The sequence below is a fragment of the Gadus macrocephalus genome, chromosome 8 (genome assembly GCF_031168955.1).
Source record: "Gadus macrocephalus chromosome 8, ASM3116895v1".
NCBI classification, from domain to species: domain Eukaryota; kingdom Metazoa; phylum Chordata; class Actinopteri; order Gadiformes; family Gadidae; genus Gadus; species Gadus macrocephalus.
In genome coordinates, this window is record NC_082389.1 from 18,119,982 (window position 1) to 18,146,609 (window position 26,628).

The 26,628-nt window shown below is 48.2% G+C and overlaps 2 protein-coding genes across 3 annotated transcripts; one reads left to right on the forward strand and one right to left on the reverse strand.

Annotated features, from left to right (window-relative positions):
* Window positions 1-7,292: 7,292 nt before the first annotated feature.
* LOC132463480 (transcription factor HES-1-B-like) lies at window positions 7,293-9,760 on the forward strand. Its single transcript, XM_060059698.1, has 4 exons — window positions 7,293-7,693; window positions 7,812-7,907; window positions 8,031-8,118; window positions 8,999-9,760. The coding sequence occupies exons 1-4, from the start codon at window positions 7,511-7,513 to the stop codon at window positions 9,517-9,519; spliced, it is 888 nt and encodes a 295-aa protein (XP_059915681.1). The 5' UTR covers window positions 7,293-7,510; the 3' UTR covers window positions 9,520-9,760.
* Window positions 9,761-15,465: 5,705 nt separating this feature from the next.
* zgc:153913 (carboxypeptidase N subunit 2) lies at window positions 15,466-18,502 on the reverse strand. Of its 2 annotated transcripts, none has more exons than XM_060059699.1 (2): window positions 18,212-18,502; window positions 15,466-17,510 (listed from the first exon to the last, which is right to left on the reverse strand). In XM_060059699.1, the coding sequence occupies exons 1-2, from the start codon at window positions 18,219-18,221 to the stop codon at window positions 15,910-15,912; spliced, it is 1,611 nt and encodes a 536-aa protein (XP_059915682.1). In that variant the 5' UTR covers window positions 18,222-18,502; the 3' UTR covers window positions 15,466-15,909. The 2 variants fall into 2 exon arrangements, with proteins under 2 accessions (XP_059915682.1, XP_059915683.1); XM_060059700.1 differs by having other exon boundaries at window positions 18,224-18,501.
* Between the last annotated feature and the right edge of the window lie 8,126 nt (window positions 18,503-26,628).

Sequence of the window (26,628 nt, forward strand, 5' to 3'; positions counted from 1 at the left end):
CAACACCAGCCTCCCACAGCACATGCCCCCATATTATAACTGCGTATATTAAGCCACCCTTGCCCACTTCATGGGGGGAGCTGACCTTGGCCGCACTTGTTCAGCCACGTCTCCCTGATCAGTTATGGGCGCCGCGCTGGCTGGCATATGGGCGCCTAAAGCCACCAGAGTGGAGGAGAAAGAGGGGTATCATTTCATGTGGAGATCAGGGACTATACGGCCCAGTGAATGGGTGGATTTAGAGGTGGGGGGCATGGGGGGGGGGGGGGGGGGGGGGGGGGGCGCTTTGAATGAGGGGGGGAAAGGGGGTCCGAACTCCTAAGCAGCGCCAGTGAAAGGGATCTCCCGCAAATCTGGGAAGAGGCTTGTTTGGGAATATTCATGATGAGGATGAGGAGGAGTCATGAATTCATGTGCTCATGTCTTCCTCCTCTCTCTCTGCGGATCATCTTTTGGGCAAACGCGCGCGCGGCAGCGGCGGCAGATCGTGCACAAGGCCCGGGCGTGTTTGCGATGTCGTCTGCAGGATAGCGTTGCCCCCCTGGACAAAGCGATGCGGGGGCTTGTGTGTGCTGCGCTGCATTGCTTTGGAGCAGCCGTGGAACAGATGGGCCGCTGCTGGGGGGGGGACCTGAAGAGGCCAAAGCACACAGCCTTTATTTCTCACAGTGGGCCGCGTTGCCACGAGGCCTTCTATCAAGCTTGTGCTCAGACTCCCCCCCCCCCCCCTCGCCTCCCAGATTTCTTTTACACTTCGATACGTTTTTGTTAGAGTGGTGTTTTCAATGTTTGTGTCGGTGGACACATTCTGTTTGCGTTGCCTTAGCCTTACCGCGACGGAGATCCCGCTAAGCCCTGAGGTCCTGCGCACACACACCAGGCGCACACACACCAGGGAGGCCGAGCGCGGCGTCACGGCGATCAGTCGGTGTGACATGTAGCAAGAACCGGCCCACTCCCAGGCTCCCTGGAACCTACGGGAGGGTCGCATGGTCCGCAGCTTGACCTGTAGGCATCCCGGTCAAGAGACCTATAGCTTCTGCTGAATCCCATCAAATCAAATCGAATCATTCACCTTATATTACGTCTAAATTAGTCCCAATTACGCATAGCCCAAAGTATATATAGGCTACATCCAGTGTGTACGTAACCTCTGAGCACACGCACGCACACACACACACACACACACACACGCGCACAGCCATACACACATGTACACACACACTGACACACTCACACAGACAGACACACAGAACCCTAAATGTACACACACACACACACACACACACATACACACGCATCCACAGCACCTAAAAGTCACATACCCCTCTCCTACAGAGGTGAGCAATGCCGGGGGCCACTCGTACCACCGGGGGCCACCGGTAATTGATAGTCTGAACCGCAGGCCGACCTGATGCTCACTTGCGGTCCGCCTCATTCTACGGCCGACACAAAGGAGGCCATGTCTGCTGGACGGCCTGCTGGGGTCTGGGAGCGGCAGACGGACACAAAGCCAGCGCTCCTCCGCCTCCTCCGCCTCCTCGTCCTTCTCCTGTCCCCTCAGCTCATCTCCGTCCTCCACCCCTTTATGGCATCCCTGTCCCTTCTTCTTCTTCTTCTCCCCCCCCCCCCCCCCCCCCCCTTTATGGCGTCTCCCAGCCGCCTGAATGGGCGCTGTGGTTGGTCAATAAATCCAGTGATTCAGGGGGAGGACAGTTGCAGCCGTGTTAGCATTTGTTCACAGGCTTGTCGTAGGGACAGGCCCCGCCCCGCCGCTCTTTGTCCGCGGTGGTCCCTCGACAGGTTAGAAGTCAATGGAGGGCCTTGTGCGGAGGTGGCAGGGGCCGGGACGGGGCCGCCTCCCACATGGAGGTTCACATAGGGGGGTGGGGGAGCAGGAGGGGAGGGGGGGGGGGGGCACCGCCTCATATCACTGTGACACTTGTTAGTGTGGCTGCTACACAACGCCGCGGGCTTGTCTTCCTTCTTCTCCCACAGGGACCCCACACTCCCGTGCTCTGACCCACCCCCACCCTGTAAGACCCACATCCCTGCCTTAAACAAATGGGAGGCTGGGGGGTTGGCGGTGGTGGTGGTGGCGGGGGGGTAAGACGATCTGCACTTAGAGGCCTAGAGTGACCGCGCTGAATGGACGGTTGCAAGTGTATCTCACAATCTTAGTTTACAGCGCCGACTCACAATAAGGTCAGGGCCTTGGTTTCTCCTGCGTCTCCCCCGTCTCCTCCGCAACGCTCTCAGATATGATGGGTTTAATCCGGGGATCTGAGTGTGATGACGGTGCGGTCCGTGTGACTGGAGGCTGGTCGGGCCCCAGGCCCCGTGGCCCGGTGGGAGGACTGCGGGGGGAGGCTCTTGGTTCAGGGGAGGGAGGCATGGGAACCGCCTGGGAGAGAAGGAACAAGAGGGAGAGAGAGAGGGTCCTATAGATAGAGAAACAAACGCTGGTGTCTTTTGGGAGACAGAAAATGACGTCCCCGAGAGAGAGAGAGAGAGAGAGAGAGAGAGAGAGAGAGAGAGAGAGAGAGAGAGAGACGGAGAGAGAGAGAGGTGGGAGAGAGGGAGAGGGGGAGAGAGAGAGAGAGAGAGAGAGAGAGAGAGAGAGAGAGAGAGAGAGAGAGAGAGAGAGAGAGAGAGAGAGAGAGAGAGAGAGAGAGGAGAGAGAGAGAGAGAGAGAGAGACTTAGGGCCACAGCTGAGGCCTAAGCAGTAACTGTCATGAGAAGATGAGCGTTGCCATGGCCACCCAGGAGCCACCCAGCAAGCATGTGCGAAGGCTTTCCGGGGCCCCGACTGGTGCATCGCATGCCCTGACCAGGGATTATGTGCATAAGTGATGAGCGGCTAAGCCGGCAGGTGAAGGAGGCAGGCCCCCCGGGACAAGGAGCGGCCATCCCTCAGGACACCACCCAGAAAAGAGCAGGGACGGGCTCCCGAGGGAGGCTGATCTCCTGAGTGAAGGGAACGCAGCCAGAGCTCCTTGAGTGCTGAAAGGCCATCTCCCGGGCTGCTTTCACGCGCTAGAGTGGCCAAAACGGTGGTCTGGTGAGGCATCTTGAGTGGCGATAATGGGCCATCTTCACATTCATAAATCCCAGGGCAAACACACTCGTGGATATGGACTGGGATATATGGTGGGAGATAAGCCGCGCACGCTGGGCCACCTCAAGAGGTCTTCTGAGGACTGGGCTGGACAACAATATACAGGGGAGAACAGAAACCAGTGCATTGTGTTCAGGGCTTAATCCAAAATTTAAATATATCGCATCAACTGAATAATATATTTATTTGGTGTATATTCATTGAACACATTCATTTTTATTCATGATTATCCGAACCCTTCACAAAACTTCAGGTTTAAACTCCCCTAAATCTACAGGTTGTTGTGTCTGGTAATATCCATGGCCTAAATGGAATGCGTTTGAACCCCGATGGCACAAAGAAACTACATTCCCATGGTGCACAGGGACAGACTTCACAGCTCGGCCAGCTCACCCGCCTCCCCCCGCTACCTTTTCAGGACCAGGGTATCCCTGAGCATATTAACATGTAAATACACTTAGATACTTTGACAATACACCCAAATGCATATAATCTACATGTTAACGAGGCCTTTAAAGACTTTTGGCTGCTGAATGTGGTTTAGAAACACTTTCATGTCTGGGTTTTAAAAATTAAACGTGAGGCCTCTTTTAGAAATTCTTAAACCGTTTTTTTTTTCCTTCTTCTTCAACTTGATGAGGGATAAGGCGATGATGGCTGGGGTCCCTTTCAAAGGGACTCCAGTCAATAAGACTTCAGTCTCATTGCCTTTGCCACTGAGTGCAAGGTCTAAATGCAGACTCCTCAAGAAAGAAAGCAGCCATAGGTGACAGATGGCAAGTTGTTTTGCTCCTAGGAACTAAAAAGAGAAATACCGGTTGCTATGGTTGCGTCTCCTCCGCATTTAGCTCGGTGGTACAGAGCATCCCTCCCGCTTGCTTCCACTGACTCGGAATTAAGCTGACTTGAAACCCGCTCAGGTTGTTGTTGACAAACATGAGCCTGGATGAGTCCACTAATCTCTCCCCCACCACCACCCCGGCCTTTGTCCGTTCAGCCTCATTGCCGTATAAACAGGCGTGGATAAAACGCAACAGAAAACAAACCTTTGTTTTTTTTTCCCCTCTCCTTCTCATCTCTGCTCCGACGCCGGTTTTAATCGCACGCCCTCCACCCCTTCCTTTCTTCTTCTACATCTCGGCCTCCGCTAAATTCAACCAATATTTTGGATTCGGCGCATCACCACGGCAACCAGCTATTTCCCATCCTCCTCATCCATCAGCCCCTTCCCCGCCCCCCCGACACCCCCGCCTCCACCACATCCACCGCCCCCCCGTCCCCACCATTGATACCCCTCCTCCACACTCCGTCTTTTTTTTTGTCCAAAATAAAACAAAGCGGGTGAGTGAATGTGCTCTGAGGTAGGTAAATGTATTCAGTGACATCAGCCCGGACGATTCCATTCTGGCCCATTCCTGTACCACTTGTTTCCAGCCTTGTCTGGGGGCTGGACACTCTGTCGGGCCCATTGTCCCCTGTGTATTCCACACAGGCCCGCAATTAATGGGGCCCTTGTCTAAGGCCTCTGGAGCAGAAACTGCTGTTGGGGAGGGGGACAAAAGGCGTGTGGGCCCGGGGGCTGGGAGTTGCTATGGAAGACCCTGGCCCATCCCCTCCCTCCCCTCTACCTCTCCCTCCCTCAGAGAGAGGGAGGGGATGGAGCAGCGAGCGACGGCGCTTGGATGAGAAGTTGAAGTGATCCCCTCCCACCGTCCGTCCAACACCTCCCCCTCTGGCCCAGCAGACGTGTTCGCAGCGCCTCCCCTGGGTCTGGTAGGAGGGACACGGGGGTGATGTGGGGCCACCGGCGCGGTGACGCCACGGGTGTCACCACGGGTGTCACCACAGGTGTCACCACGGGTGTCACCACGGGTGTCACCACGGGTGTCACTGCTCTCCTCCTGGAGAAGAGTCAGGGAGCCAGCAGGAAGGACAACCTGCTGGGACCAATGTTCCTTGCTGCAGTTCTAGGACAATGTGTTGGGGCCAGGGGGTCCCAACTGAAAGGGTCAGGGTTCGATCTTGGACGTCTGAAGCCTAACCTTCTCCTTGATTAGCTGTATCTGAACTCACCGGAACTGGCTTTGTAAAAAGAGGGTTCGAGGGTCAGATATTTTCCCTCTTATTGATGGATTTGTCCTTAGATCGAGGGAGTTCTAACGTGAAGTTAACGTCTCTCTCTTATGTCTACTAGGCGCTGTATTGACCCTGACCCTGAGCTTCCATTTGGATCGACTGGTGCAGGACGCTGCAGCCCAAATTGTTCTGGAAAATATGTCCCAATCCGGCCACGCTGTAGAAGACAAATGTCTGAACTCTGGCTCTCGTCCAACATTAAGGATCAATATTGTCTTTAAAGTCACACAGAGAAGGTTTGGGACAATGGGGGAAAGATAGATTGGGAATTATCTTACCCGCATTGGTCTGTGCAGTGGTTTAGTGGTTTAAGGGGTGATCTAGTTGAACCGTCACCCCTTGAAGCAGGTATAGGTTAAGTGTCTTCTTCAAGGCTGTGTTGAAGCAGTGGAGTTGGAAGAGGAGCTCACTCACCACACAGTACAGCTCTCCTGTTTAACCCACCCCCATTTCACCCCTCCAAAGCACTTATTGTGTACGTTGTACGTCCTGGCACAAATAAATATGCATAAATATTAATAATAATGAAGAATAATAATAATGGTACTTATAATTGTGCAGCATCTTATCTTATCTTTGTTGTATACAGGGAATGGGTTAACCTAGCGAATGTTAGTGCGTGGCACTTGGTTCTACGAACATCCTTACTGTATAACGACAGCGATATATCGTTTCTCTTTCTTCTGACAAATGTACTTATTGTAAATTGCTTTGGGCAAAAGCGTCTGCTAAATGCCCTAAATACAAAATGTAAAACGTACCTAGAGGGCTGTGACAGGGCCACTCCACTGACCTGCAGACTTCTGGGGTCACTTCCCTTCTGAGGCCCCTGAGCCGTACGGGTCTATGAAGGAGGATTGGTGCTGGGGCCGCTAATGAACCCATAGCAGAGCCATCGCAGACCCAGACAGGGGACAGAGAGGTGTCCGTTAAGCCCAGACATTTAATGCCTGGCCTCGTCATCAATTATAAAATGACTGAAACCCATTTTCTAGTTTATATTGCCCAACTGCAATAAAAAGCAGTTCTAAAAATATATGAACTCATCATTTCTTACTTAAAAGCCTACTGTATTCATATTTGCATCCTTGTTATTTAAAGCCAGACCCACAACAAATTATCTATTATATTATCAGCTGTGGCCTCTGTGAGTTTCAAGCTTTTGATTTTTGTCTGCATGATTTTGTCTATACGTTTACAATTAAATACTTCTCTACGACATTGATTCCAACACACACACACACACACACACACACACACACACACACACACACACACACACACACACACACACACACACACACACACACACACACACACACACACACACACACACACACACACACACACACATTAATCATTGTCCTTATTTTTGTCCTGTATTTAATGCTTTTCCAATTCTAACATGTGTATTGTGTTTAACTTTGCTTGAGTAACTTTTAGTGCTACTTTTGGTTAAGGCCTAACCAGGGACAGGGTTTGCAAATTAGCCTTGACTAGAAACCTGCATGCATGGCATCTATTTTATATTTTACATGAAACAATGTTCGATGTATTTGTCCCTACTCAATAAACTTCTAAATAAATAAATAAACCTTTGTATCTAAGGCCAGTGGTCCTCGGGTCTCCGTGTGGCTGAAGTCCTGCCCGGAGTGTGGCAGGAGGATTGATACCACAGGGAGATCAGATCATGGGAGGTCTCCTCAGACCTCATCGTGTTCAGGCGTTCAGTGAGGAGGAAACACAAAAACACTAACTCTCTCACACGCCGCATCAAGAGCAAGCATTCCACCTGCCCAATGCAGCATTTGCATAAAAAAGAAAGCAGTTGTATATTTATTCACCCAACTTTTGAATAATCTCATGAGACGAATTCATTCTATTCGGAGATATTTATTTGAAGCGCCATGCTTACAATTCGTCGGCGAGCAAATGAATGACCCTGGACATTAGCCAATGAGCGGCCGCCTCGCACGAGCCCTCCACTTCCCCAGCACCGCGCAGCGCGCTCATTGGCAGGAGGTGATGGAGGGTCGCTTTAAGACGCGCCTTTCAGCGGACTTTAACACGAGCCATTCGCGTGCAGACGGCCGCCCCATAAATAAGGACTCGAGTTAAAGCAGCACACTGATATCTCGGGGTACCTAGGACGACAGCCCAAACAGAACCGCTATTTCTAAACGTAAGCACAGAGACAGGGGCAGAGTTGGAGTTGATACCGGCTGGAGCCAGGCATATGGTGACAGGATATATGCATGCATGAACTTTTTTGGGAGCAACAGAAAAGAACTTTGTTATTCAAAGCGTGCGCACAACAACATCTGAGGATGCCCGCCAATACTCCGGAGAGATCGTCGCCCTCTTCCGTCGCTGCTTCTCCCTCGAGCGGCACCGCAACACCCGGTAAACTTCTCCGGTCCTTCTCCGAGAGCAGAAAGGTGGGCCCGTGTTCATTAAGTGGTTCCATTAGACAACACAATGGTTAATGAGCAGGCTCCTATGCTGTTTCAATCAATGCCACATACTGAGCTTCACTTTTTTCATTTCTATGTCAAGTCCTCCAAACCCATCATGGAGAAGAGGAGACGCGCACGCATCAACGAGAGCCTTGGCCACCTGAAGACGCTCATCCTGGACGCGCTCAAGAAAGACGTAAGGAGGACGATCAGCCATCTGATTGGTTGATTGGCACTGTACCAGTATCCCGCTTCCCTGATTTTATAATCGTGTATAGAATTAAATGTAATGTGTAGCCTGTGATTCTTCGACTCTTAGAGCTCGAGGCACTCCAAGCTGGAGAAGGCGGACATCCTGGAGATGACCGTGAAGCACCTCCGAGGCCTCCAGCACCTCCAGATCACAGGTGGGACTGTCACTGGGGAATGCACAACACGCCAATGGGACCTCAGAATCTGAATGAAATTAACTTTTATTACATCTTATTGTACAGGTAAACAAGAGTAAACATAGTAGGCTTGGTTCCTCAAAAGCCACATAGCAGCAACAATACAAGATAAAGTAATTAAGATGAAAAAAAGTGTAAAAAAAAGTAGCAGAAGTTGAAATGAGAGAAATATGTATTGTTTCAGACCCACTTCTGAACTGTTTTTAATGTTTATGATATGCCTCCGTGATGTCAAATGTCGCACGTCAAATGCCGCCCCTAGCACCAATAGGAAGCATCGCTCTGTAGCACCGTTGTGATTATGTTTTGAAAGAAGCAGATCAACAAACATAGTCCGTATGTCTACCATTCGTTATACCAGTTGTTTTATGACTAAATACATGGCCCTGATGCCCATGATCCTCTGTTTGTCATTACAATGATAGTCACATTAATTCAGAGTTACTTTATGTAGCCTACTGTCGGGCACTTTGTTTACGTTTTAGTCACTTTATTTGCAGTCATTGCTCATTCTGTTCGCATTGTGGAATTATTCATCTACTGCATCAACATCTCCATATTGTATCAAGCCAGGATGTAGGCCTACAAAACAGCTTTAAAAAGGCGCTTTTTCAGGGGCGGCGAGGCTAGGGGATAGAACAGCGGCGTGAAGCCTAGTGGGGCGGCGTGAAGCCTAGTGGGGCGGCGCACCGCCGGGCGCTCATACTGGCGCGCGTCTAGCCGGCGCGCGTGTGGGCTAGTATGTCGGAAATAATGGGGGCGTTCTTTTTGACGCGCCGCTTCGGCGCCGGTGTGTGTGTTGGGCTTAGTGATTTAACATCCGTCGTCTCCTCTGCAGCGGCTGTGAACGCGGACTCGTCCTCCCTGGGGAAGTACCGGGCCGGCTTCAGCGAGTGCGTGGGGGAGGTCACGCGCTTCCTGTCCACCTGCGAGGGAGTGAGCGCGGATGTGCGCACGCACCTCCTCGGCCACCTGGCCGCCTGCGTGTCGCAGATCAACGCCGTGAACTTCCCCGCTCCGCGCGGCGGCCAGGGCGCCGTCTCCCCGCCGCACCCCGCGTCAGCACTCGGCCTCCTCGGACAGACTGTGCTGCAGCTACCAGGGACCACGGTACCACAGCAGATGAATGGGATTCCGTGTAAAAGTGTGTCTGCGATGAACTTAAGTTGCGCCGATGCGGTGAAGCTGTGCGGTGGATTTCAGGTCGTGCCTGCGGCGGACGGCCAGTTCGCGTTTCTCATCTCCAACGCGGCCCTCGCGCCGTTGAGCGCGCCAAACTGCCGACCCGCCCATGCGGCGGCGACGTCACCTGTTGAGCATCATCCTGGGACGGCAGACTCTGTGTGGAGGCCTTGGTGAAAGACTAACAGACGACATTAATATTTTTGGAAGGACAATTACGAAGAGACCTTTTGTAAGTTTTGTAAATGAATTTGTAAATGATTTTTCAGATGTTTATACACATTATGTTGTCACACATTCATGTTCTAAATCTTTGCATTGAGAGCCAGCCATTTTTGTACTGTTTCCACAATAGCTCTTTAAAATGCTCTCTGATATTTTCACTGTTAAGAAATGAAATAAAATAGCTTTTGAATAATTTGGTCAACTGCCCCCACCACATTTGTGAATATCGACATAGACTTATCCATCGTGAATTGTCGAATAGGTTAATTGATGGTTTAACCTCTGAGTTGATTGTTGCCACCATTAACCTAGATGCATTATCTCCCATCACGTCTCAGCACTCCCAGTAGTTTGACTGGTAACACAGGGAATGATGTATTAGAGTTCTATTAGACGAACCCTCCAAGCTCAATGCATAGCAACAGACGTTAGCATACCATAGACCACACACACACACACACAAACGCACATATATATATATATATATATATATATAGATCTATAATTTTTTTTCGATTATAAATCCGCCATACTCCAGACCAATTGGAATATGTCCTTTGACAGGATTTGCTCCATTCAACTTGCCCCTCTCTCCCGGGAAGTGTGTGTTTCCCAAGGGAAGTGCGTGTTGGGTGTGACTGTCCCAGCACATGTGTACGGTGTGTGTGGCTGCCCAGTGTGAGGTTGTGTGTCTGTGTGCATTCCGTTGTGTGCGTGCGTCGAGCCCGGCCGTCCCGCAGCAAGCCACAGGGGTTGGGGGTCAGAGGTCACAGGTGCCCCTTATTCAAGCTCTGCGACGCAAGGCCGCTCCGTGGGGCCGCAGCACGCTGCTCTGAACCTGGGGCCCGCTGCACAGACCTGCCTGGCCGTCTGAGGGCCTCCAGGGGCCGCCTTTTGATCAGGGTTGCCAGATTGGTCCAGACTTTGGCTGTAGCAGGCTGCAGCCAGGGTCGCCATATGGGCGGGAAAAATCGGGCCCAATCTGGCAACACTGCTTTTGATACCATCAAACTTTGGCGCCCGACGAGCTCAATGGCAACGCACATTCCATCAGTGTTGTGTGTAGGAAGTTGTTGTTGTTGTCTGTTGTGGTTCAGTTGTTCAGCGTTGAGGCCCCCCCTCCCTCTGTTAAATATGATTTTAATTACTGCTAAGATAAATCACTTCCCTTTCAAGGAGCTGAAAAGGGGTCCATGGCTTCAATGGAACTCGTTTTCTCTTTCGTCTGAGTGAATCAATCAAGCAGCACGTTGTTTTGGATGACTGAATGAATGTTCAGAGAGAATTGTGCAATTGAAAGACGGAAATAATTTTCAAGACATGAATCTGTAGAACTCTAGCTATCTATACAAGATAAGATATATCAAACGTTTCCCTTTGTGCGAAGGATCCAGTCCATTAACTCTCATCTCTGTTTTGGTGCTGGAGAGAGAGAGAGACCAAGTCTAACAGTGATGAGGGAGAGAGAGAGATAGAGACAGAGAGGGAGAGAGAGAGAGAAAGAGAGAGAGAGAGAGAGAGAGAGAGAGAGAGAGAGAGAGAGAGAGAGAGAGAGAGAGAGAGAGAGAGAGAGAGAGAGAGAGAGAGAGAGAGACCGAGAGAGAGACCGAGTCTACCAGTGATAAGAGGGGAGAAAGAGAGAGAGACATAGAGAGGGAGAGCCTGAGAGAGAGGCAGTGATAAGTGCTAAAAGACAAAGTAGAGCCTTTGAGAAGCTCCTCCGCAGTACAAAAAACAAAAGCCGGCCCCTCGATGGTTCAATGGCCGCCCTCATTGTGGCGCTCTCCATCTCTATAAAAGCCCTTCTCCTTGTTTATCCAGGAAGAGGTTTAATGGTTCAGGGGATGGAGGGGGGTTGCTCTGTCACTTTCACCATAGTCAAAAAAAGTGGTAAGGGCTTATTGTTAAGCCCTTTCCAAAGGTCCCGGCATAAAGGCTTATGGCAGAGCTCTGGAGCCCCCTGCCCTGGTCCTCTGGGCGGGGGGCTGTGAGGGGCAGAGCAGGCTGCAGCCGTCCTCTCCTGCTGCTGATATCTCTCCAGCGCGGTATGGCGCAACAATGGTGCACGTGAAGAGGCCTGAGACAGAGCCACCTCCACCGCAGGGGATCATTCTGGAGGAAATATGTAAGTATCGTGTTAGCAGTGAGTACCCCACCCCCATCTACCCCACTTTCTGTTGTGTCCCATGCGTTCGTCATTCCCAGAGCCTCTTAGCAGCTCACTTCCCCCGTCCACGCCACAGTCATGTGCGTTTGTTCCCATCGTTACACCAGAGGAAATGGACAACACGGAAATGGTAAATCCCTCTTCTGTGTGGCCTCTGATGGATGTCCCTTTACCCCACAAAGACGTTTGACACCTCAGGCACGACCACCGCTGAGGGGGCCACACTCCCCTCTGACACCCACCGGAAACCCCCTTCCTGCTGTCGCTGACGGGGGGCCCGGCCCCTCAGCTTTTGTTTACTCACGGCCTGTTATGTTGTTGTTGTTGTTGGTGTTTTTTCGGTAAACAGTTGAGACAGGCACATTGTCACTTGGCGGTCAGAGAAAGAGAGAGAGAGAGGGGGGGAGAGAGAGAGAGAGAGAGAGAGAGAGAGAGAGAGAGAGGGGGGGAGAGAGAGAGAGAGAGAGGGGGGGAGAGAGAGAGAGAGAGAGAGAGAGAGGGGGGAGAGAGAGAGAGAGAGAGAGAGAGTGAGAGCCTAAGAATAAGTGTGAGAGAGGTGATTTCCAATTCATGCCTTTTGATTTAAGGGCTTGTTTTGAAGAGGCAATCTAGATGCTCTATAGTGTCATTTCCGGAGGGGTATATAGTGGCAGCAAGACAGCAGGAAAACATTATAAAAACTAAAATTTATCTCTGTTGACCTGTGTGCCGCAAGCACAGCACTACATCAGGGCCTTAATGTGGGGAGCTTCAAAGGAGGTTCAGCTCGAGAGGGGTCTCATTATGACCACATGCTCCCAACACCTTGTGTTGAAGACTGAAGAGGTCCATTAGAATTAATGAATTATTAGTTATCAGTTGTATAGTTCACAACAGCTTGTAGCACAGATAATATGCAACCGCTCAGTTATTACAATGATGTTCGCCTTGTGAAAAAGTATATGTGTCAATATTTGTTGTGTTGTTTTGCATTTTCTAAAGATGTTTAGCTTCCAATATCTGTGAACGTTAAGCTAAGTTTCTCTTTGAAAGAGGCTCTTGGCTTTTGTGATAAGGCTTCACATGACACTGCTGCTCGAGCCACCGACCTGTAGGATTGGTCCAACGTTGAACAAGCCCTCCTCCAATAATTCAAACTATAGTGGGCCCTCAATGTTGAAGTGTGGAAGAACATGTTCAGCCTTCCCTTTCTTTTATCCAAACAACAGAATGCTAAGCTTCTCACAAAACCCCCCCTCTCCTTGCTGGAACAGCAAGGACGACGACAATGAGGCCTTCTTCTCCTGCCTCTGAGGCCTTCTAGGAGCCCATCTGGGAGGACAACAAAACCAGGATCACTATTTACGACCCGGGGGCCCCGGGCCCCCGCAGACGCTGCTTTGGGCCCAATAATTGTATTATGATGATAAGGAGCTTATTGGCCCTTGTTGTTCTGCATTGGCTGAGGAGACTGGACAAATCTCAGCCCCAGAGCAAGATTACCTCTATTTGCGCGATGCACTTAACACCCACATCAGGTCAACTGTTCTTAATTTGTCCAGCAGCACCAATTAAGGCCCTCCCCTGGGGGGAGCGGGGTGGGTGGGGGGGCTGGGGGGGTTACCCGGGGGTCTGCGTTTGTGTGTTGGGGGAATAAAAACAGAGCCCTTGTTTGCAAGCATTTTGCTCCGGTTTTGTTCTGGAGCAAAATACCCTGTTTGTGTTGGGGAGGCGTGCGGACCCTGCATGGTGGAGCATGTGTCCCGGCCCCTCAGCTGAAAGGGATCTAATAGACACCTTTGAGAGAATAGGATCCTGTGTTAGCTGCCATCCACGTCTCACTGGAGCTGCACAATCGGTTTAAGACAAAGGAACGCAGCAAGGGCAATATCAACGAATGCTGTTTAGACCATCGATTACTCCTATGATTACTTCCCAGATCATTTTCCACATTATTGGTTTTGTACCACAGCCTGATGGCACTCTTCTCTTTGCATTTATGGAGAAAAATACAAACCTCAACTAACTATGGACAGAACGTCCTAAATGACCCTTGACCTTTGTCCCTTGAACCCCCCCACCCCCGCCCTCATCCTCTCCAATCTCACTGTCTCTCCTCAACTCTGTGGGAACCCCAGGACTGATCACCCCCCCCACCCCCCCCCCCCCCCCGCCTCCATCACCAACATCATCTCCACTACCTTTGTGTTCCTCTGTGCCATTGTCTGTGGCCGGCCCTAGATAATGCCCGGACCCCCCCCCCCCCCCTCACTGAACCCTCTCCATCGTAGGAGTGCAAGGGGGTGTTTGGAGAGGTACGGTTGCCAGTGCCATTACTGTCCGCTAAGTGAGATGGAGTGATGGGATCCAACTGGGTGGAGGAGGGGGTGGGGAGACCTGGTCCCAGCCCGCTGCCTGCTGCTCCCATGGCCCCATGCTGGGCCTATCCGAGGAGTGCGTGGCAGTGATGGATATGTGACAGATTGACACACGCTAAGTGAAGGAACAGAGAGGGCCAGGATGAAGCAGGAACCACGAAGAGATGAGAGGATAAAAAGAGAATACGTTATTTGAGCAAATTGCCAGGAATGTTTAATTCTGGTATCATGTCTGTTCTTATCGTCAGATGAGAACACACATTGAGAAATTGCTACGTCACAATTATTATGAATATATTGCGGCATGAGTTGGCGAAACTCATTATTGTCCCTGGATATTGAAGTGTGTTTGAAATCAACTTGTCTTTAATTCGATTTTCCAATACTGGTGCATTAGGTAGAATATAATTCTAAATATGAATAGAGAATAATATACATGTGAACTGCTTATATATATACATATATATATATATATATATATATATATATATATACATATATATATATATATATATATATATATATATATATATATATATATATATATATATATATATATATATCTTATATATATACATACATTATAATCCAATTCCATCCAATTCAATCCAAACATTTTCAATTTGACAGCAAATGTAAAAATAATTTTCTTATTTATGTTTTTCGGTTTCTGCGTCTAAAAGCCGGCCTGAGTAGAGATCCAGAATCCACCATCGCCGTGCGTTCTGTGCTCATTAGTGTCCGGCGCAGAGCCATGGCCGTGTCTCTCCACTCGAGGTGCTCCGGTCAGCCCATAGTCTCACTCAAGTGAGGATTAGCTGCCACATAACACCAGCCCCTCCAGCCTTTAGAAGGAGCCCCACTACTACTTTTCTGTTGTTGTGGGAATTGTTATGTCATTCAGTTCGGACCAGGGAGGGAGGAGGCTGACCTCTGACCCTTATAAACTGTGGGGTCAGAGTGCGGCATTCAGGTGTTGCCATCTGTGAGGCTCTCTGTGTCCAGCCTTCCCTCCTCACCCTGCCGCTCTGCCAGGTCTCTCTCTCCGCCCCGTGGGTATTCAGGGGCACTGGGGTGTGAAGAGGAGTCCCCTTTGGTTGTCCCTGTTTGTCTCCATCGATGTTAAGGAGCCTCAGTGAAAGAGACGTGTCCCCTTTTGTAACCCCCACCCCCACCCCCCTATTTACCTTTTGTATTCTTCTATTCTATTCTATTCTATTTTATATTATCGCTGCCATCCCACAATTTCATCACAAAATATATGTGATTTAAAATAATTTATTCAAACTCAATTTAAGATGGATTGATGTTGCCACTAACCCCTTGAATACAACTTTATGAAATAATAACATGAAACCAATGAAACGAGATGCATTCGACTTTTGCTGAGGGCCTCTTTAATATTCAGAGTAGAAAAATGAAATAGTCCTTCTTTGTTGAGAGTGGACTGATGGCAGACATAACACTGAACACCAACAGAGAACCAGAGGCATCTAGTGGAAACACACCTAACTGCAGCCCACGCTCCAGTAAATCATTAACCTTTACTGAAGGTCCTGGTCTATATCAACATAGCAGAGTGAACCTTAAACCTTATGGAAAAAGGGGTCATCCACCCTTTCTTATCTTCCAACTGTGTCCAGAAACAGACTGATAATCTCCTGGCTGTCAGTTGTTGAGGTAAAGGTTCATTTGACATATTGAATATGAGCACAGGGCCACAGGGTTTGGCAGGAGAATAGACCAAATCCACGTGGAGCAGATACATTTTGCTTCATCGTACCAATGATGAAAATGTGCAGAGAAAAGGAAATACTTCTAGGGTGTCTCCGTCTTATTGTATATTGTATTGTTGTTGCATTGTTTATTCCCTTGCCAGTGCCTCTGCAACACATTCTCATACACCGTCCCATCCTGCGCCTCAAACTGTACCTTCACCCTAAGGGGAGAACACCGGTCCACCTTGCAGTTTACCACAACGGTGCCGTTGAAGGCACGCAAAGCGCAATTCTCTGGATCCGCCATAAGCCTGTTCTCGGGCAGACGGCACACCAGACGCTCCTTGTCGACGGAGGCTATAGTCCGGCCCCTCAGAGGCCCAGGGCCCCCGCAGCGCACCTTGTCCTGCTCCTCCGGGTCCAGGCTGTGGTTGAGCATCCAGTCGTGCAGATAGGACACATGGCAGTCGCACTGCCAGGGATTGCCATGCAGTCTGACCACGGGTTGGGAGTGGAGCGATGTGAAGAGGCCCGGGGCGAGGGTCTGGAGCCGGTTGTCTGACAGGTGCAGCTGTCGCAGCGTCGGCAGGTCCGCGAACAGCTTGGCCGCCAACTCAGTCAGGTTGTTCTTTTGCAGCTGGATCACCTTGACGCTTTGGAGGTCGCTAAAGATCTCCTCCGGAAGCGAGTCCAGGTGGTTTTCGGAGAGGTCCAGGTTCTCCAGGCTTGTGAGGTTCTGGAACAGGTCCGATGGAAGCTGGGAGAGCTGGTTGTTAGACAAGGTGAGGCAGGTCAGGGAGGTCAGTCCATAGAAACAAGAGCCGGAGAGCTCAATCAACTCGTTGCCCTTAAGCGACAGCTCCTTCAGGCGTGAGGGAAAGCTGCCAAACACGTCTGAGCTGAAGTTGGAGAGAAAGTTTCCTCTGAGGTTCAGCACCTCTAACTTGGTGAGAACCGAGAAGACGTCACGAGGAAGCTCAGCTAAACTGTTCCCTTCTAGGTGAAGCTCCTTCAATTGAGACACATTGCGGAATGTATCCACTGAGAGACAGCTAAGAAGGTTGTAGTTCAGCTTGAGGGTTCTGAGCTCAGTCAAAGCTTCCAGATCTTCCCGCTTTACTTCTTCCAGCCAATTGCGGGACAAGTCTAGGAAAATGAGACGCTGCATGCTGCGAAAGAGAGACCCGGGCAGGGTGGCTATGAGGTTGCCCCTCAACTCCAGAGTCTCCAGGCTCCTCAGCGAGCTGAAGGTGTCCGGGAGCAGAATTTTGAGCCTGTTGAAGTTGAGCTGTAGCTTGGTGAGGTTGCCCTGCTTGGAGAAGGTTCCCTGGAGCAGCTGTTCCAACCACGGGTTCCCGCTGAGGTCCAGCTCCTCTAGCCGAGTCAGGTTATCGAAGGCCTTGGCGTGGATGTCCCGTATGCCGTTGTTCAGGAACACCAGCTTGGCCAGCTGGGGACTTCCTTGAAAGGTGTTGGCAAAGAGGTACATGAGGGGCGTCGTCATGACGATGACCTCTTGGACTTCCCCTGAGAGGATCCTGGGTAGCGAAGACATCTGAGGGTCGGAGCAGAGCACCCGATTGGCCGAGAAGCACAGGCAGTTGATTGGACAGTGGCGTGGGAGATCTGCGCCGGCTGTTGGCGTCTGAGAGGAGAGCAGCATCAGACACAGTGCGATGCCTATGTGTCTGCTCATCTTCACTGTGGAAAGAACCAGATCAATAGGATGAGGGGCCAGTCAGGTTACAAATAAACTATCATATAATGTTTTAATAGTAAGCACTTGTTACTAAATAGATCATAAAGACAAAGTCTGGTTTGAATGTGACAAATAAATAATGATCATTTTAGAATAATTGATGTGCCTAAACAATCTGGTGGGCTTGTTCAACTCTTTTAGTTGTAGGAGCAAGAAGGTCTGGGTTTGTTCACATGTTGACTGATTGATTCTTGTTGTTTGAGTGGACAAGTGGGAAGGGGAAGAGCTCCATGTTTGAGGAACTTAAGCAAAGTCTTCAACAGCAGAATGACGATGGTGTTCAGCACTAAGGAAAATATACTTCAATCACTTGCATTTCTATCTGAGCCACTTGCTGACTAGCGTATGACCTACTGATGATCACCCATAAAGAGGTACTGTGGATTTAGGCCTGATGAATTTACACATTCATCTTCTTTTTGTTACTGTTTTACATCTTTACAGTTACTGTAAACTTAATCTGGTAATAAATACAGTTTCAAAATGCCTCCAGATTTTACCTTTGATTATAAGGACACAAAGAACCATTCTTGTTGATATACCTCGAAATATGTAATCTAATTAGAGTAAATGAAGTGAAACCTATGTTAAGCCCAACGTTAACTTCTGTTTATCACTCATAGTTAGACAGTTGAAGACTCACTAGTGAACATACCTGTGCTCCTGGGATCCAGACCACCAGCCTAGTGTGGGCTTAGAGCTGAATGAGCCCCTGAACAACAAGCCCGCATTGGGAAAGAGCTTTAGCCACGTCCTGCTGTGATATCAACAGCCAACCCCCAGAAAATCCTTAAAAACCTCCCAAAATAAATAAATCACTATTCATGGCAATAGTTATCGGGTTGTAGTATTTGAGCCGCTTTGACTTGTTAAAGTGAGTTTAACTCACAGGAGGTTGTTAAATTCCTAATGTCTTTTAAAGTGACATTTATGTTCATGCCCTTCCAGCAAAGGCCTGTTTACATTCGGAGTCATAACTTCAGACCGCCGGACACAATGTTTACACATGGCAGGAGTGGGCTCTATCTCTCTAACTATCTATCTATCATGTATCTATCTATGTATCAATATGTCTGTCTGTCTTTCTGACCAAACATTACAGATCTGTGATGTTTAAAGAAAGAGCTATTTAACACTTATTTCAACACATTAAGTCTTAATGACTTGTAAGTTGTGTTCAAATAATAGGGTTAGTGTATATAGTAGGGACTTTATTACTTTCAGTATTTGGGTTACTAATATGGTAAGTGTTATTAATATGAAAGGATAGTAATAGGGTTAGCTTACGTAATAGGGTTAGGGCTAGTGTAAGGGTTGATTTTAGCAACAGGGTTAGTGTTAGTAATAGGGTTCGGGTTAGTTTTAGGGTTGATCTTAGTAACATGGTGAGTGTTAGTAATAGGGTTAGTGTATGTAGTAGGGACTGATTAGTAGGTTACTTTTAGTATTTGGGTTACTAATATGGTTAGTGTTTCTAATATGAAAGGATAGTAATAGGGTTCGTTGGAGCCATTTAGAGGTATTTTGTGTTGAATATGTTTAAGTAAATATATTTTGAGTCTAAGGATAAAAGTATGAGTTATGAATTATAAAGTGTAGTAAATATTAATCAAATTTTCATTCATATATATATTTATGCATTTTGTGATGATGTGGCTCTACCTGGAGCCTATTGGAGGCCCTCATATAGGGCAGGCTAACTACTGTTGTTCAGGTTTGGAAGGCAGGGAGCCAACAGTTTTCTGACCGCATTATTTCGCATTATTGGACACAATATTGGACGTATTATTTGACATATTATTTTACATTGAAAGGTCCTTTTTTGTACAATACTAAGAACCCTGTTTTGGCCGCAAAAACATTTACTTGTTTGGAGTTTTTATGTTTCGTTATTTCCTGGAAAGTCAACCAGAGTTATTGATTAATAAATGAATCAACACAAAGTTAAATAATGTCTGTGCGTGCTTCCCAAGAAATGTGTGTCGGACTATCTCTGCCTCAGGAACAAATAGAGCGAACAAAGGGTTCGCCACTTCATAGTCAGAAAACTCTGAGTCTGACAAACTTTTGGAGAGAACAAAGGAAAGGAAGACGGGCGCGTGCAGCTCGTTTGGATACCCGTGAGTAAACAAACCCATGGATGAGCCGTGCACAATGAAGTGCTTTTGAATATGGATGTGCAGATGAGATCCGCGTTTAAAGCCCCGTTCTATGAACTGTCTGTTTGAAATGAATTATGATGCGATCGCTAAACAAAGTGACCAAAAGGAAAGTGGCAACAGATACTCTGTGTTAACGTAATGGAGCAAAATAAATAAGTCTATCTAATAAAAGGAAATCAATAAATCAAACTACAATAAAAAATGGAACAATGACTGAACTTAAAATGGCCGCGGAAGCGGAGGATCGTTTTGCAACATGCAGGGGGAAACTTGGAGTATGCACAAGGAGAATACATGAAACAAAAGCCTTGTTGACTGAAGGTGGAAATATTGATGATGTTGACAAATCTATGCATATGTTCAAACAAGATGAGTTTAATAAGGTGCACAATTCTGTTCAAGAGCTGTTATCACAAGAGGAAAAAGAAACTGACACTCTGGACTGGTATGAGCCAAGAGTGATGAACTTCAAATACTTAACAAATGAGGTTAAAACATGGAAAAGGGAACAGAGTGCACAGTGAAAGGTTGACCCACTGGACAGCATATCAAACATCTCAAGGAAAACAACTGCATCAACTACTTCTTCTGCTGCTCGGCTGGCTTCAGCTGTGAAAGCAGCTCTGGAGGCAAAATCTGCTGCATTAAAGGAAAACATTCATTGCAGTTGCAGGAAACTATCATCAAATCAAAAATGGAAAAAATGGAACTGGATGCAGAAATTGCAGCGGCAGATGCAAAATGAAAGTACTCCTAAACCCAAATGTAATAGAGTCTTATGGTGATGCTATGAATGCATATTTTGAGGAAACAAGCAAACAGGAATATGTGGAACAAATATTTACAGATCTGCGTTGGAATTCATTCAATTGGGTGCCGTGCCTAAAACTCCAATACAGAGAACGGTTGGTGACATTCATAATAGCTCTCAAGTGGCAACAAGGGCTCCAAACCCACACCTGGGAAACCCTGCAACCAGTCATATCACTCATGAAAACATCAGCACAATTGTAAAAAGTCAAAGGGATATCACTGAGCTCATGATAATGCAACAAAATCGGTCTCTATTGTCTAAAAGAGAAGTGCCAGTGTTTAAAGGTGATCCACTATCATACCAACCTTTCATGCATGCATTGAAGTACTTAATAGAGGACAAGACAAGTAGTTCCCAGGATAGGCTCTACTATCTTGAACAGTTTACAGCAGGTCAGGCCAGAGACCTTGTTCGTAGCTGTATGCACATGGAAGCAAGAAGAGGATATCCAGAAGCAATGTAACTACTAGAAAAACATTTTGGTGATGAGATGAAGATTGCAAATGCTTATCTGAATAAAGTGCTAAGCTGGACAGCTATTAAAGCGGATGATGGGAATGTACTTCAGGCATATTCTTTATACTTGAGGGAATGCCAAAATGCCATGCAGGACTTGGAGTGCATGGATGAACTGGATGTGACATCCACCTTAAAGCTAATTGTATCCAAGCTTCCCTACAAGCTTAGAGAGACGTGGCGGTCAAGAGCATATGTGGAATTTCAGAAAATAAATATTCTGGCAAAATTCAGACATCTTGTTGAATTTATTGAAAATCAGTCCAACATCTTACTGCACCCAGCATTTGGAGACAATAAAGACCCAACTCATGCCCAAAGAATATCCCCAAATAACAGGAGCACTGAAATAAGGACGCTTAAAAGCAGAAGTACATTTGTGACAGCTGTGGCAGCACCTGGAGAACAAGACAACAGACAGTATGCATTCAAAGGGCAACAACACACCAACTTTAATGCTGCTACTTCAGCTGTCTGCTGTTTCTGTGAAGGCAAGCATACACTACTGGACTGCTTCAATTTAAATCAGAGCCACACAAAGAAAAGATGGAATGTTTGAATATAAATATTATATATATATTGCTTCGGTTGCTTAAAAAAGGGTCACATGAGCAAAGACTGCAAGACAAAAACTAGACTGCCAAACATGTCAGCGGAAACATCCAACCCTGCTACATATTGACACAGGAACCTCAGATAAGCAACCCCTGCAAAACTGCAATTCCCCAGCACCAAAGTGGACATCAATAAACATTGTACAAGTGTCGGCTGATGATGCAACAGGGGCCGGTAAAGAATGTTCTCTCGCTATTGGCAATCTATATGGAACTGAATTTATTGACCTACCTGAAGTTTACACACAAGTTAAAATCCCTGTTTCAAAGGAAAACCTACTTCAGAACTCAGGAAATGGCCTTACCTCCGTGGAATCCAAAAGGAAGAGATTGATGCTGACATTGAAATGTTGATAGGAATGAATGTTCCTAAAGCAATGGAACCCTGGCAGATAATTAACAGCCAGAGTAATGGAACATTCGCAGTGAAGACACTTCTCGGATGGGTGGTGAATGGGCCCCTCAAGTCTTCATCTGCAATGGTATCATGCAATGTAGTCAATGTAATGACAGTCGATTTCATTTCGATGGATAATCTGAAAGACCTGCTACTCAGGCAGTACAATCAAGAGTTCAGAGAAAAGGAATCTGAGGAGAAGAAAGAGATGTCATGCGAGGATAGGGGATTTATGGAGCTGTTCTAAAGTGTTCTAAAGTTCTAAAGTGTTTGAAAGTGGACATTACATATTGCCCCTGCCGTTTCGAGAAAAGGAGTCACTCATGCCAAATAATTACAACGTGGCACTGCAGCGGACATTAAACCTGGCTGGGAAATTCAAGAGAAGCTATGCTGAAGAATACAAGGTCTTCATGGAAAATGTGCTGCAGAAAGGCTACTCAGAGAAGGTACCCCAAGAGCAAGTCCAAAGAAATGAAGGACAAGTTTGGTATATTCCTCATCATGGGGTTTACCATAAAAGAAAGAAGAAGCTGAGGGTAGTATTCGACTGTTCCTCAACCTACAAAGGTAAATCTCTGAATTTAGAACTGCACCAGGGTCCAGATCTAACCAACTCACTTCTGGGCATTCTGCTCCGGTTCTGTCAGGAGAAGATTGCAGTAATGGCCGACATTGAGGCGATGGATTACCAAGTACAAGTACAGAAAGATCACAAGGACTTCCTCAGGTTTCTGTGGTGGCCTGAGGGAGACATCAGCAAACCACTAGAAGTGTACCGGATGAAGGTGCATCTCTTCGGCGCAGTATCTTCACCCAGTATTGCTAACTTTGCCTTGAAACAAACTGGAAGAGACCACTCGGATCAATACAGTAATGAAGTATTCAATACCATCAAGAACAGCTTTTACGTCGATGACTGACTCAAGTCCGTGGCCTCAACTAGTCAAGCAATCAAGCTAACAAAGGACCTTATGGAAGCATGCGCCCAAGGAGGGTTTACACTTACCAAATGGGTAAGCAACAGCCAAGAGGTACTCACAACAGTGCCTGAAAGTCACAGAGCTCTTGAAAGGGTTCTAGATATCCAGTGGAACATCCAGAGTGACACCTTTAGCTTCAGTGTTACCATCCAAGACAGAGTTCCCACCCGAAGAACTATCCTCTCTATTGTCAGTTCTATCTACGACCCACTTGGTTTCCTTTCACCTTTCATCCTCAAAGCCAAGCAAATTCTGCAGAAGCTGTGGACAAGGATGGGACGAAGTGATTCCAGAACATCTTGCAAAACCATGGAAACAATGGATTGCAGAACTTGATCAGCTGAGCAGATTTGAAGTTTGAAGTGGTTTTGGACTCACAATGACTGCTGATCTGCATCACTTCTGCGACGCCAGTGAGGTAGGATATGGAACAGCAAGCTACCTCCCACTCAGAAATGACAAGGCAGACGTTAATGTTACATTTGTACTGGGGAAATCCAGGGTAATCCCATTAAAACAGATCACCATCCCAAGGCTGGAGTTTGCCGCTGCTTCACTGGCAGTGAAGGTAGACAGGATGCTAAAAAGAAAACTCCATATGGAATTGCAGGACTCTACCTTTTGGACAGACAGTACATCCGTACTGAAATACATTCACAACAAGACCAAACATTTCCATACTTACATTGCTAACAGAGTTGCCACGATCCACGACCAAAGAAAATCAGTGGAGGTACGTGAGTTCAAAGGACAATCCAGCAGACTATGCTTCACGTGGTTTGAATATAGAAAAGTTTTTGGATTCAGCTACATGGTTGAATGGTCCCGACTTCCTGTCACAAAAGGAAACTGAATGGCTTGAGGAGCCAGTGGATATTCACCACATTCCTTCAGACGATCCAGAAATAAAAAAGGAAATTTCTGTGAGCTGCATAGGTAGAAGCAAAAGTGCAGCCAGTGACCTCATTGAACACTTTTCATCTTGGAAAAAACTACAGAGAGCTGTTGGCTGGTTGCTAAAACCTAAAAGACTCCTGCTGCTTCAAAGACAAAAGGCAAAGGAATGTGTGACTAACACCAAACCTAGAGATAAACAACAAGGCCTAACTGTTGATTACTTGGATGAAGCAGAGAAGTCAGTCATATGCTATGAACAGCAGCGCTACTTTGCCTCAGAACTGACAGCTCCATTCGGAAATTGGATCCAATTCTTGATGACAGAATCAAAAGGATTGGAGGAAGGATAAGTAAATCTGCTCTGCCCACAAGCTTGAAGAACCCGATTATCCTTCCAAAGACTCCCACGTCTCCCAGTTGATCATGCGTGACATCCATCAGAAGGTTGGACACGCAGGAAGAAACCACATGCTCTCCAGACTAGGCCAGAAGTTCCTTCACCGCCGCCTGTTCCCCTCGTTCCTGCCCCAGCCTCGGACATCTCCGGGATCTCCTTCAATAAGGCTAAGGCTACCTCCTTGCCTCCTCATGTCCCTACGATTGTGCCATCGATCTGCTTCCGGCCACTTCACCTCCCAAGGGACGCTTGTACTCCCTCCCTCTGCTACCGAGCGAGAGGCCATGGAGGAGTACATCCAGAGTTCCTTAGCAGCAGGGATCATCCGACCCTCCTCGTCATCGGCTGGGGCGGGGTTCTTCTTCATGGTCAAGAAGGACAGGTCCCTGAGACCCTGTATCGACTACCGAGGCCTGAACAACATCACGGTGAAGAACAGCTATCCCAAGCTCGACCTGAGAAATGCCTACCATCTGGTCCGCATCCAAGACGGAGCTGAGTGGAAGACGGCCTTCAACTCACCAACGGGCCATTACGAGTATCTCGTGATGCCCTTCGGCTTGACCAACGCCCCGGCAGTCTTTCAAGCGCTGGTCAACGACCTGCTATGGGACATGTTAAATAAGTTCGTCTTTGTGTACCTGGATAACATCCAGATTTTTTCCCGCAATCTTGAGGAGCACGTTACCCATGTCCGGTCGGTTCTCCGTCGCCTCCTGGACAACTCCTAGTACGTCAAGGTGGAGAAGTGCGAGTTCCATGCGCCCTCTGTCTCCTTCCTGGGATATATCATCGCAAAGGACATCCTGCGGATGGATCCAGCCAAGGTCTCTACTGTGACCTCCTGGCCGGCCCCGGAAACATGGAAGAAGCTGCAGCGCTTCCTAGGGTTTGCCAACTTCTATCGGCGGTTTATCCAAGCTTTAGTTCCATCGCCTCCCTCCTCTCGGCCCTCACCTCACCCAAGATCCCCTTCTGCTGGTCTGACGAGGCACAAGGCTCCTTCGACACCCTCAAGACTCGCTTCACCACCGCCCCCATCCTTCAGATCCCCGAACCTGAGCGTCAGTTCATAGTGGAGGTGGACGCATCCGGTGTGGGAGCAGGGGCGGCCCTTTCCCAGCGTTCATCCTTCGACCAGAAGATTCACCCCTGCGCCTTTTTCTCTCGCCGCCTAACCCCCTCTGAGAGAAATTATGGCATTGGGTAGGTGGATGGCTGTAGGTGATCACTCTGCTAAATAGGCAGACTAAATAGGCCTAAATCACACAGTAGTAACAGATGGAAAGTTAGAACAAGCAATCGTAATTCTAAACACTAGGAATCTTAGTTACCAAACTCACCTACAGCCAGATATGAGACAACCTTCTTGTAGGACAAAATGTATTATACTGAGTTTAGTCAGCTTCCCGACTCTGCTAAAAGGCAGACTTGGATCCGCCCAGCTATCAAGCCTTTCGTTTCACCTTAAGTGACAGAAACTAGACAGAGTGGCCTCTTAACTGATCCCTCTGCTAAATAGGCAGACTCAATAGGCCTAAATCACACAGTAGTAACAGATGGAAAGTTAGAACAAGCAATCGGAACACTAGGAATCTTAGTTACCAAACTCACCTACAGCCAGATATGAGACAACCTTCTTGTAAGACAAAATGTATTATACTGGATGTGCTCCAGTGGGGGCATGTTTCCCGGCTCACCTGCCATCTCGGCATCCAGCGGACCCGGGACATCCTGCAGCGACGCTTCTGGTGGTCATCTCTTGGGGAGGATAACCGGGACTTCCTCAACCCCTGCCCTGTATGCAACCGGAATAAGACCTCTCGCCGCCCACCAGCCGGCTTCCTGCATCCATTGCCCATCCCCCATCGTCCCTGGTCGCATATCTCCCTGGACTTTGTGACTGGTCTACCTGCGTCCAAAGGCCACACTGTCGTCCTCACCATTGTCGATCGGTTTCGTAAGCTGGCCCATTTTATTCCCCTTGCTAAACTCCCCTCTGCCAGGGAGACTGCGGAACTGGTCTTCTGCATCCATGGACTGCCCACTGATGTAGTTTCTGATCGGGGGCCCCAATTCAGGTCGGTCTTCTGGAGGGAGTTTTGCAGCCTAATTGGGGCTTCCATCAGCCTGTCTTCCAGCTTCCATCCCCAGTCCAATGGACAGACCGAGAGGGTGAACCAAGATCTGGAGACCCTTCACACCCTTCGCTGCATGGTGAACCGCAATCCGGCCTCCTGGTCCGACCAGATAGTGTGGGTAGAGTATGCGCATAACACT

Bases quoted from the DNA above. Each gene is read 5' to 3' on its own strand.
- LOC132463480 (XM_060059698.1), top strand. From the start codon at position 7,511: ATGCATGAACTTTTTTGGGAGCAACAGAAAAGAACTTTGTTATTCAAA. The intron at 7,908-8,030 runs GTAAGGAGGACG...TTCGACTCTTAG, and splicing joins TGGACGCGCTCAAGAAAGAC to AGCTCGAGGCACTCCAAGCT. The intron at 8,119-8,998 runs GTGGGACTGTCA...TCTCCTCTGCAG, and splicing joins CCAGCACCTCCAGATCACAG to CGGCTGTGAACGCGGACTCG.